A 12311-nucleotide genomic window follows, 5' to 3' on the forward strand; every position below is an offset into this window, starting at 1 on the left:
ACCTAGTCGTTTAATAAAGAAAAATGGCATTTTCTTTTAGTCAAACCCATTTCACAAATAAAACAAGGTTATCTTACTGTTGATACCTTATAGACTCAATAAGACTCTACATCCATTCCAGTGGTCGCATGTCTGACGGTGTATCTCAACCACAAATTCCTTGTTCTTTTCCACTTCATTGTAAAGAAAAATGTGTCCTAAGGTAGTTTCGTCCCAGCCATCTGATAACCTACCACCATATATGTATGTTCCACCACAAGCATTCTGAAATCTAAATAATGCGCAAACGGGGATTTCGGAAGTCTTGTCATCAGTGCAACTGGGTGTATAATAATAATGCAACTAAATGAAAGGGAATAACGTCTCATCTTTATTTCGTTGACAAGAATGAAGAGATATTTTAGTATAGTTTACATTTTGTACACCACATTGGTGTACTCCAGTGGGCAGTAATGAAAGGTGCCCGGGGAGCAGTGTGTGGGGACGATGCTTTGCTCAGCGGCACCGGTTAAAAGCAGAGGACACATTCCGTTGTATGCGCCGTGTGCTGTGCTGTGTTTCACAATGACAATCACTTCAGTCTCTTAAGTCTCATTTTTATTCGTCAACAATATTACATGATATATTCTGTTATAGTTATCATCACATGACCAGCACTTATATCTCGTTTTGTTTCCATCATGTTATAGAGGTTCGTTGACAAAGATATTTCATTGACAAAAACACTCAACTGCAACAGTAACACTGGAACAAAAAAGTTTTTCAATTGCAAAATAATTGTCTTGAAAGAGTACAGTATTCCCTCTGTTCCTCTTGTTATCTTATCATTTCAGTGTCTAATTTTGTAGTTCTCTGAAACACACTACAAATTTTATCGCATTCAGAAGCATTGTTCTCAAATGTATCCCAAATAATCTATAATCTACATTCAGTATGATTCTGCAAAGTAAATAGTTCATAAAGTGAAAGTGAAGTGATTTTCATTGTGAAACACTGCAGCACAGCACACGGCGACACAACGAAATGTGGGCAGCCATAATATTCATGGCAAAACATATGATGGTAACTAAAAAACTATTTTAAAACATGTTTAGTAGTTTCATATTAGTTCTAAGATCATCATACAAACTTCCCTGAAGGTTCTTCATGTCATCAATGCCATTTTCCTCTCAGAAAGATATTGGTGGAACACTCTGGCCTGAGAGCCGGCAGTGTTTTAGGTCCGTGTGATGAGCGAGTCGAATGTCATCTCTCCTCATTGTTTGTCAGTAGCTGTAAGAAGATAAGCCTGAATCTCCCCAGCTGTGGCGAGCTTCCAAACAGGATGAAAGCGTCTTTAAGCTGCCAAGGTGTCTGTGCTGCACAAAGCCTAGAAAGAGTATCTGACTTGGACAGCAGCGGAGAGATGACGGTCCACCGCCAGCAGCTCTCCGATGGTTAATGATGTTCACTGGACGATGACATCACTGATGGTTTTAATGCATCAGCAGGCATTTATGACTTTTTAATTAACAGTTGGGGCCACTATATGTTTATTTCCAGAGGTTTCAGTATTCAGTTCATCTTACATGTCACACGTTTCTCGAAAATAAGAAAACCTCAAGAATGTATTTTATATGTATTCTGAATGTAATCTGAACTTAGTCACTACCTCACCCCAGCAGCCCTGGTTATTTGTGGTGCTTGTTTCTTATCAGGACCGGTCATTCCGTATTCCGTATCGGAGGCTAAGGCTTGTTAAAGTTTACCAGATTGCGAGGTTGAGTGAGTAAGAAGAACGTATTACTGAACAGCTGCCAGATTCACAGCCCATTTCTCTCTCTCTCTTTTTTCCTTTTTCCTCCGTGCCGTGTTTTTCCAGGTAATTGCAGTCTTTGTGCGTCCGTGGAAAAAAATCGCCAGGGGACTTGAGTGATGACACTGCATTGGTTGCGCCTGGGCCATGAAATGTACTTTTTAATGCCAAAACAATGCTGCAGGACTGGTGGTCTTATGTTTCAATGAGAATTTTTGCTTGCTTGCCCAAGATTCTGATCTCTTCGGCAAAATTATGGTGTCTTGGGGCAGTGGTGGCCTAGCGGTTAAGGAAAAGGACCCGTAATCAGAAAGGTTGCCGGTTCGAATCGCGAGCCGCCAATGTGCCACTGAGGTGCCACTGAGCAAAGCACCGTCCCCACACACTGCTCCCCGGGCGCCTGTCATGGCTGCCCACTGCTCACCAAGGGTGATGGTTAAAAGCAGAGGACACGTTTTGTTTTGTCACCGTGCTGCAGTGTTTCACAATGACAATCACTTCACTTTCAGTTTAACTTTTGTTGTTTTTGTACGTGGCCGGGTGACACTGAATTAAAAAAGCTGGCCTTTATTTCGCAGCCATGCCTGCCCCGCAGTACTTTGATGGCTACGCCATGGTGTCATGGGCGGAGCCTGACATCACCATCGCCGTGCCCTGGTACATAGGCCTGATGTTCCGCACCAGACAGAGCAGCGGCACCTTGCTGCAGGCCAACGCTGGAGAACTGTCCAAAGTCAACCTGCTGGTGAGCATGTTACATATACGCAAACCTTTACACACACACACACACACTGTCACGTGGCTCCGGTGACGGGACTGTCACAAACGCGAAACCGGATGACATTTGGCATTTAATGAGACAGGTGCTCTGCGTTCAGTCGTTGTATCGATTTTTCTGCCAACTCGACTCGGCTCCTGCTCTCTTCTCAACCCTAAATAAGCCTGATCCCACGTCCCTGTCCACCTCCTCTCATCTCCCAAGATCCTTCATTACTGTGCAGGACGCGCTCACGTGAAAGCTGACACCGGTGGTCTTTTGCAGCTTCTGCTGTCTTGCGTTCACATACCGCACTTGGGTTCATTCGCTCTCGCACTCTGCACCGTAATACCTGCACACACCTAATACAAGCAACTTCCAGATGCACAATCACACCCACACCGCAAACCAGTCTGTCCTGTGGCCCAGTGATAGATGATCGTGTCAGCACAGTGTATAACCTGTGGCAGAAGAACGGTGGTAAATACTGATTACAGCCCCACATAATCGGGCATCCGGGACTGGGGGCGTGTCTCACAGTTTGTATTATGTATAATCTTGTATATCTTTTTTAAAAAATCATATGTGGTTTATATATTATAATATATATATATTATATAGCAGTGTCTGAACCTATAGGACCAAACCCAGTACATGCAAGAGTGCAGGAACACAAAGGTATTCTTTATTTATTGATTTTCTTTCTGCAGCTAAACAACATGCATGTGCGCTTTGAGGTTTTCCTGGGTCTAACACTAGTAGCGCTCCTGGATTTCCCAGAGGTCCGAGTGAATGACGGGGAATGGCACCATGTACTTGTGGAAATGAAGAGCAGTAAAGATGGCAAAGACATCAAGTACATCGCCAGTGTCTCCCTTGATTATGACGTCTTTAAGGTAAGGTCCTATCAGAACCCATAATGAATATTTATGGCATTTATCAGACACCCTTACCAGGAGTAAATTATAATCGGTAGTTACAGGGACAGTCCCACCGGGGGACACTTAGGGTCAAATGGTAATAATGGTGAACTTTGAACCTGTTATTTCCTTGTCTTCTGGTTCATAGGCAAGTGTCTTACCCACTAGGCTACTACCACCATGGTGACAGAGCTGTCACAAACAATACATTTTTTATCTTTAAAAAGTTTTTTGATCAGTTTTATCTTTAGCTATCTTTATCTTTATCTTATAACTCATTAAGTCCCTAGTTGTAATATGCTGCACATCTTGGTCCAGTCATGTGACAGTGACATGGCTGTGGGACTCGAGGACACATTTAAAACACTTGTTTATTGTTACTAAAGCTACAATTCTTTACATTTAACATTCATATATTGGTGTGATGTCAATTTCTGGCCTATAACCTCAACCCCAAGGAAGCGGCCCCGTAATCAGAAGGTTGCCAGTTCGAATCCCAATCCGCCAAGGTGCCACTGAGGTGCCACACGCTGCGTCTGTCATGGCTGCCCACTGCTCACCAAGGGTGATGGTTAAATGCAGAGGACACATTTGGTTGTCACTGTGTGCTGTGTTGCAGTGTTTCACAATGACAATTGCTTCACTTTCACTTCACTTTCAAGATTGTCACAGAAAATCCATTGTGACAATAAGGAAAATTATAAAGAGCAGTTTCAAGATTTATTGGGTTGAGATTAGTATTGTTAAGATTTTCTTTCAGTTTATATATGGGGTTCTTATATGGGGTCTTTTAGACACTGAAGGGTTTGTTCATTTTTCCCACAGAAGGACGTTGAGATTGGGAATGAGCTGCCTGGTGTGAGGGTGAAGTCCCTGTTCATTGGTGGTCTGCCAGCGAAGCACAACGCAGTCCTGCATGGGTTTCAGGGCTGCATGCAGGTAAGTGCTGCACCGCCCGCCCTGCCTCATCCTCATCCGGTACTTTTTATTAACTGAGCAAACACTGCTGCACGGGTTCCTCCATACATGTTCACGTGACACATTCAGCATTTCAGTGACAAAATCTATTTCTGCATGACACACAGGGTGTGCGCATGGGGGAGACCTCCACCAACACAGCCAACATCAACATGCAGCAGGGCCAGAAGATCCGGGTGGAGGAAGGCTGTGACGTGGCCGACCCCTGTGACTCCAACAACTGTCCCGAAAACAGCCACTGCAGCGACGACTGGAGCGCACACACCTGTGTGTGTGACCCTGGTAATATGACTAATGTCACAATTCTGTCATCTATTTCAAATCCTTCCGTCTGGACTCCTCTTAATGTTTATTTTGCTTATGCTCAGCACTCTTTATTTCTCTTATCCTCAGGATTCTTCGGGAAAGACTGCATCGATGCCTGCCACCTCAACCCCTGTGAACACGTGTCCACCTGCATTCGGAAGCCCAGTTCCTCACATGGCTACACGTGCGAGTGCGGGCAGAACTACTATGGCCAGTACTGTGAGAACAAGTACGTCGCTGGGTTTGCCCCTCTGAGACCGCGCAGGCTTCATTAGTGTAATAACGCTGCACTCTGCATTATTTCATCACATGCATCGTATCATACAAACTGCAGTGGGCTTTGGTGCTAACGGGTCGTTTGAGATGGAGCATCTGTATAGTAATATTAATCACCTAAGATCTGTGTGCTGGTACAGTTTCTCTGTAATTCAGGGAAAAAAAGCCCTTCACCCGTAGGGACAGGCGCCAATGTTGGTGTGATTCCAGTGCATCATACTACTGGATCCCGGGTGCTAGTATAGAACTAAACTATCATATTTGATTTGTTAAGTTTTCTCAGTTTGTCATAGGCTCAGAGCTCAAGAGTTTACCTCAGGTCCTCAAAACAAAATAATACTGTGTATTATTGAAAAAAATTATAGTGCATGGAATGAATCCCAGAGAATGGGAATTCATTTTGCCGTGAGCTGCTGGTGTGGGGTCAGTAGTTCTCTGTAGCTTCTGCTCTTAGATCAGAACAGTAGGACAGACTCAGAGCAGCCAAGTTTGCGGATGGCCTAGTTGCTGCTGTAGAGCTGTCTTTTATTGTTGAAAAGAATTTGGCTGCCCTCTGGGAGCCTGGATGTTTAAGGCCAATAACATCTTTAATGCTAAAGGCTCTTGCACTGCGCACAAGCAACCACACCCTGATCACAGACTCGGTGTGGCCTTTCCCATATTAGGACATAAAGTCATCCCATAAGCTATAAAGTGTTCTTTTATTACCGTTTCTCACAGTGGGTAAAGGGGGGGTGCTTGTGTAAAGAAATCTCAATTTCATTGGCCTTTTCCTTTCCACTGGGTGCCATGGATTTTCTGAGAGATAAATGGGATAATTTCCCACCCCCGGAGGGATCAGTAGACAAAATACCTTTATCTTCTTATTGTGACTACAGCATCCCACAAACCTACTTTGCACCATTCCAGCAGTCATTAAGCACCTAGCTGCCACTCTCTAGCTCAGGATCGGCAAAACTCATTTTGTAACTTTTTACCTGCTCACCCAGAACCTAAACATCTGCATAAACACTTTCTGTCAGAAGATCTTTTCTTTTTAATTCATAACCAAGATGTAAGTAATGTTGCTTTTAAAACACAGTGTTTCTACAACATTTTTTTTAGTATTTGGTGTCTGAGTGCTGCTTATTGTTACTAGCTGTGGTTAACATGCGGATGCGTTCCCTGCCAGGGTGGAGAAGCCGTGCGCTCGTGGGTGGTGGGGCAGCCCTGTGTGTGGCCCCTGCGACTGCGATGCCAGCCGAGGATTCAACCCAGACTGTAACAAGACCACGGGCGAGTGCCGCTGTAAGGTAAGAGATGCATCCGCTGAAATTTGCATAGCCTTTTAGAGCCGTGGTTGCTGTGGTTACCCTGTGTTGCGGGTAACTGCAGGCCAGCGCATTTTCATTCTTCCCCTCAGCCGAGTCACATGACTCTTGCTAATTATGCAGGCCTCGTAATCAGACCCGTTAAAGCGCCGCTGTCTGTCTCGCTCTGTAGGACAACTACTACAGGCCCAAGGACAGTGACACCTGTTATCCATGTGACTGCTTCCCACTGGGATCCACCTCTCGCACCTGTGACCCCGAGACTGGACAGTGCTCCTGCAGGGGCGGGGTCATCGGGCGGCAGTGCAATCGCTGTGACAGCCCGTTTGCAGAGGTGACTTCAACTGGATGTGAAGGTCCGTAGCTTCTTTTTTCACCAGACTCACCCTTAAACATAAAAAAACCTCTGTCATTATAGAACTTCTCTATGTATTCTCTATTTTAGTTTTTTTTATAGTTCTGCAATTCATGTTGCAGTTGCATTCATTTGAATTGAAATGTTAGTCAGGTTGGTTTTACCATGCATCTTTTGCCATACTTCATGTTCCACTTTAAGAGCTGTCCTAGTAATTGAAGGTAATAAATTGTTCTGACATCTGTCTGTGCAGTTGTATATGAAGGCTGCCCCAAGGCCTTCGATGCAGGAATCTGGTGGCCAAAGACCATGTTCGGCCGTCCGGCTGCCACAAACTGTCCCAAAGGGTCCGTTGGTGAGTGGAACTGCGGTAATATTCCAGAACAGGATCAGGTTTGGAATAAGGTTTTGCAAAGTGAGAGCAGTAAACTGTTAGGAAAGAGAAAATGGAGAAATCTAGACAGCAGTCTGGCTCGGAGCCGCTCTGCATCACAGACACCCTCCTCTGCAGAGTTCCTCTCATTAACTGGGCCTTCACATTGAGGAAGCAGCCCATTACATGTCCTCAAATACACAGTTATTCAGCTTCTGTGTGTGACAACTAATTGGTAGCATGTGACCTTCTTAATCTCCGTTTGTCTTTGAGTAGATGTCACCCTCTACTGTATGGTGTACAGAGTAGCTTTCAATGCAAAAGATCAGTCTATTTGAGGACCGTGAGGTTCAGGGACTGAAGCGTGATGAGTGTGTAAAGATTATCCGTTATCGTGTCCGTCCGAAGGAACGGCGATCAGGCACTGCAGTGATGAGAACGGATGGCTTCCTCCCGACCTCTTCAACTGCACCACAGTCACCTTCGCTCAGCTCAAAAAAATGGTAGCGTCTTCTTTTGGATAAAGACAATAACCTGCTGTAATCTACACATTAAAGCATACATTAAAATAGAAACATAACAAATTTAGTAAAAACATAAATATCTTTTATTTTACATCTCATGATAACCATGGATTGTGGGCTTATGCGTCCTTGTTTTCATCTCTCCTCGGAAGAATGACGAGTTGAACCGCAACGAGTCCCGCCTTGATGGCAGGAAGTCCAAGGAAATCGCAGGCATGCTGCACAACGCCACCAGCCACACGGACACGTTCTACGGCATGGACGTGAAGACGGCCTTCCAGCTGATGCTGCACGTGCTGCAGTACGAGAGCCGGCAGCAGGGGTTCGAGCTGGCTGCCACACAGGACGCTGACTTCAACGAGGCGAGGCGCTTTATTCCCTCTCAATCATATACCGCGTTCTCTTCAACCCTCTACTGATGCTGACTTTCCTGTCACCTTTTATATCCAGCCGCTTCATTTGCAATACAAAACACTTCCTCGTTATTTTTAGATGCAACACTCAATGCTCAGTGCCGTCAAATATCAGATTTGGCCACCACGTTCCATCCACCGATATAATATCGCGTTTAAAGACTATTGTAAAGAATATTGTCAATAAAATGTTGTGTTTTTCCACACATACACCAATATGACACCAATAAAACATCAGAAGCATTTCCTAAAAGGCAAGTTATATCTGCACGAACGCTTAAAAATTAAAGCGATTCACTTGCAACAAGTAAAATCTAGCAAATGTCACCTGTTTCTGTTTTTTTTTCTGCTCATAAAACAGGTAATTTTTTATTAATTGAATTTTTTATTAATTGAAGACGCGTTCGAAGCCTGCAGTTTGACTCAGTATTGTGTATAGTGAACACTGCACTGAGGCAGTTGTTGAGTTGTGGACATGTTGTCTTAATAACTGTGAACGTAGGCGTCAGTGTGAAGTCATGTCAGTAAAATAACTTGGCACATCGGTTGGAACTGCGCATGTCTAACAATCCCCTGTAGACAATGAGCATTTCACCTGTTGAGTGGTTGCTTTGCTCAGGGTGTCTTTGTAAAAGTGTTTTTTGGCGGAATTCTCCAGAACATTGTCAGAGTTGGCAGCGCCATCTTAGACCCGAGCAACAAGGAGCACTGGGATCAAATCCAGCGAACGGAGGGGGGCACAGCGAACCTTCTTCGCCACTTTGAGGAGTACGCCAGCACGCTGTCCCGGAACATGAGGAACACCTACCTCAAACCTTTCACCATCATCACCGATAACATGAGTGAGTACAGCCAGGGACGCTCCCTGCATCTGACCCGTCTAACAGTCCTGTGGAGATTTTCAAACATAAAGTATAATGCATAATTTAATGTCTTGAAATGACCCGCTATGCAGTTGGAATAAAAATAAAAATGTTATACTTTTCCTTCAGAGGTGACAGAACTGAAATACCCAAGAAAATGTGTGGAAGTAAGAAATCAGCAGACTGGAAATAATGAGCCTGTTTTTACGCTTTTGCAGTCATTGCTGTGGATTACCTGGACTCCTCCATCAGTGACAAAACCAAGATTCCTCGTTTCCAGGAGATCCAGGAAGTCTGTCCCAAAGACCTAAAATCCTCAGTTCTTTTCCCAGAGTTCAGCTTCAAGCCTGTGGAGAGTAAAGGTAAAAAAATCTCCGGTGACTGCCGAGACCCTTTCTTCTCGGCGTGGACTAAACTCATTCGCTCATTTGTGCTCAGCTCGCCCCACAGAGGAGCCTTCTGTCCAAACAGTTGGTGCTGATGAAGACCACACACAGTCTCAGAGGAAGAAACGCAGCGCCGACCACAGCAGAGCGCTCCCGGTGGCTGTGGTCATCGTGTACCGTTCACTCGGGCAACTCCTGCCCGAACGCTACGACCCAGACCGACGCAGCCTGAGGTGCACCATCACATCTCTGAATCCAAATGTTTCACGTGCTCAGAAAAAGTAGAAAGCTGACATGCTCTGATGGACCGTACCAACTGAAAATAGAAATATTTTAAACTAACATCACACACTGCCAGTCAAACGTTTGGACACACCTCCTCTTCAAAATGCTGTCAACATTGCAAACATTTGCTGCTTTAAAGAGCCTAAAACAGGAAACAGTTTGTTTTCCATTTCTTCCTTTGAAGCGTTTGGCTGGTAGTGTATGTGTCCTTTTTTGTCCCGCTGGCCATGTGCATAACACCATTCTGATAATAAGTGATTCCTGAAATAATACACAAACATCATGTGGCTCCATATCATCTATAGAACGTGTCTAAATATTTGGTATTTGGCCTCACCGCTGGTACTCTACACTGTATGAGGTCACAGATCTTCCTTTGGACAGTTTCTAAACTGGGAACGGCTGAACGTACACACACACACACCCCTCACTTCTCCAGTCTAAACAGGGGGGTGGTGTGTTGGTGTGTGCTTTGCACAGCCTGTTCTCCTGTTCTCACCGTCCCCGTGTTCCGTGCGTAGGCTGCCCAAGCGGCCGGTCATCAACACGCCCATCGTCAGTGCCACGGTGCACAGCGAGGGAGAGCCCCTCGCCGTTCCTCTGGAGAAACCCATTTTGTTGGACTACAACCTGCTGGAGACGGAGGAGAGGTCCAAGCCCGTGTGTGTGTTCTGGAACCACTCCATAACGTATGTCTCATATCATCTCATATCAGATCCTATATGAAGTTTCCCTGCCTGTGCGCTGACTGAGCCGCGTGTTGCAGGGCTGGTGGGGCCGGTGCCTGGTCCTCTAAAGGCTGCGAGCTGGTCGCCAGGAACGACTCCCACATCAGCTGCCAGTGTAACCATATGACCAGCTTCGCTGTCCTCATGGACGTCTCCAAACGAGAGGTAACGTGATGCAAACCTCCTGGTCAACAGGATACATAGACACTCAGTGTACGGAGTAAACGTATCAATTACAGAAGACCCCCTCTTCCCCATCCCACTCCAGGCGTTGTCACTCATATTCTAACCTGATTAAAGTATTGGCCAACATTTTAAGACGGCCCCATATACAAATTTCATATTTGGTGCCATCTAGCATTTTTTTTTTATCTTTACTGCGATTTTAAGACCACGCCTTCCCGTTTCTGAACAATAAGTTCTTTCAGATCAGACATTACTAGGTTTTGCTCACTATGTCTGGGATTTTCCATTCTCCGACTCCAGCACGGGGACGTCCTACCACTGAAGATCGTCACCTACGCCACAGTGTCGGCCTCTCTGGTAGCACTGCTCATCACCTTCATCCTGCTGGCCATCCTTCACAAGATGCGCTCCAACCTGCACAACATCCATAAAAACCTGGTGGCCACACTTTTCTTCTCTGAACTCGTCTTCCTCATTGGCATCAATCAGACCGACAATCCGGTAAGAGAACCTGCTGGGACCAGTAAACTACTCTGTAATAGAATATGAAATCATATAAAAGGAAAGAATATTTCCCTGGGGCTAATTAATGGTTATGCCGGTGTGAAAATGTAGTTTTGTTTACTGGTTTAAACCACAGTGCTGGGCTTTATAGTAAAGAGAGCAACTGCCTAAGGTTAAAACTGTAAAAGGCCAAAAAACACCCAACTGGAGTCTTCCTATATGATGTATTGAAGACTTCGAAGACTTTAATACTTTAATTGTCTGGTCTGGATGGATGTGGATTACGGCGTTGTGTGTCTTTTGACAAATTGGTGAGATTAGCTGCTGAAATTCTGACCCAGAGGCTCTGCTTTACGTGCTCTGAGAAAGAGACCCAGACAGGTCTGACTCACGCTTCCTCACGGACTTTTAACTGAGAAAAAGGAATATATGCTTGACAAAGACACTCGTTTAAAGACACACACACACACACACACACACACATAGCACTTATGGCAGGAAGGATTAAATTTTGGAGGAGAAGCCCTTGGAAAGAAAAGGTTGTATTTATTTACCCCAGGCAGTCCATTTAATAGCAATGACAGAAAGTTAATCTGCATCAACAAGGATTGCAACACCCGTGATTTTTTGCCTTTTATACGTTTTGGCCGCTGCTGTTACGCCAGCAGTGGAGGTGAGATGTTGAGGCAGGCTGAAGTGCTTTTACATTCTGTTGACCCATCTGTAGGACCTGTAGGCCAGTAACAGTAAATGCTGACTGCGTTTTATGGTCTCCACAAATTCTGGATAATTTCCTGTGAGATTTACAGTACAGCCCACACAAGCAATTACATTTGAGTGAAAAATGTGTCCTTATTGCCGATGGCTGTGGGCTTGAAGACCCCAGTGATATTTGATGACGTTTATTCGTTTAATGTTGGAGCACGGATGATCTCTGCCTGAAGCTGATGGTGTCTGGTATCCAATTTCCCATGTTTTTGCTAATAAAATCGAACTTGGAAGGAGGCGTGTTGATCCAACATCAGCTAATAGTGTCTGTAATGTAAGCAGATCTCATGCACCTTGGCTGTGAATGATGTTTTCTGGCCCTCTGGGCTTGCGGTGGAAGCAAGCTCTGACTGGCATCCGTGAGCCGCCGTAAAGAGTAAGGAGCAGCTTCATTCCAGTTCCGCGTCCCAGAATCCTCTCCTTCGTGAATCCTGATATTAACGGGGGTTCAAGGTCAGCTTGGTTCTGCCCAGGGCCCTCGATAGTAGAAGAAACACCCATGCTCTCCTGTCATCGCCTTTTTGTGACTTGGTGGCGTAGTTGATTCATTGGGGGTTACTGTGTGTGAGCCTCTCCGCCTTCCG

General features: G+C 45.1%; 1 protein-coding gene across 5 annotated transcripts in view; it reads left to right on the plus strand.

Annotated features, from left to right (window-relative positions):
* The window catches only part of celsr1a (cadherin EGF LAG seven-pass G-type receptor 1a), a 58097-nt gene that overhangs the window by 38840 nt on the left and 6946 nt on the right, over nt 1–12311 (plus strand). For all 5 annotated transcript variants that reach the window (XM_028953849.1, XM_028953848.1, XM_028953850.1 and 2 more), the window contains 16 exons: nt 2374–2540; nt 3263–3448; nt 4298–4411; nt 4558–4732; nt 4844–4985; nt 6204–6324; nt 6515–6698; nt 6951–7052; nt 7479–7573; nt 7747–7956; nt 8666–8849; nt 9089–9232; nt 9309–9489; nt 10063–10230; nt 10308–10434; nt 10756–10956. In XM_028953849.1, coding sequence (XP_028809682.1) covers nt 2374–2540; nt 3263–3448; nt 4298–4411; nt 4558–4732; nt 4844–4985; nt 6204–6324; nt 6515–6698; nt 6951–7052; nt 7479–7573; nt 7747–7956; nt 8666–8849; nt 9089–9232; nt 9309–9489; nt 10063–10230; nt 10308–10434; nt 10756–10956 — 2501 coding nt within the window. The remainder of the gene's footprint in view (nt 1–2373; nt 2541–3262; nt 3449–4297; nt 4412–4557; nt 4733–4843; nt 4986–6203; nt 6325–6514; nt 6699–6950; nt 7053–7478; nt 7574–7746; nt 7957–8665; nt 8850–9088; nt 9233–9308; nt 9490–10062; nt 10231–10307; nt 10435–10755; nt 10957–12311) is intronic.

The sequence above is a fragment of the Denticeps clupeoides genome, chromosome 15 (assembly GCF_900700375.1).
Source record: "Denticeps clupeoides chromosome 15, fDenClu1.1, whole genome shotgun sequence".
Taxonomy (NCBI): Eukaryota; Metazoa; Chordata; class Actinopteri; order Clupeiformes; family Denticipitidae; genus Denticeps; species Denticeps clupeoides.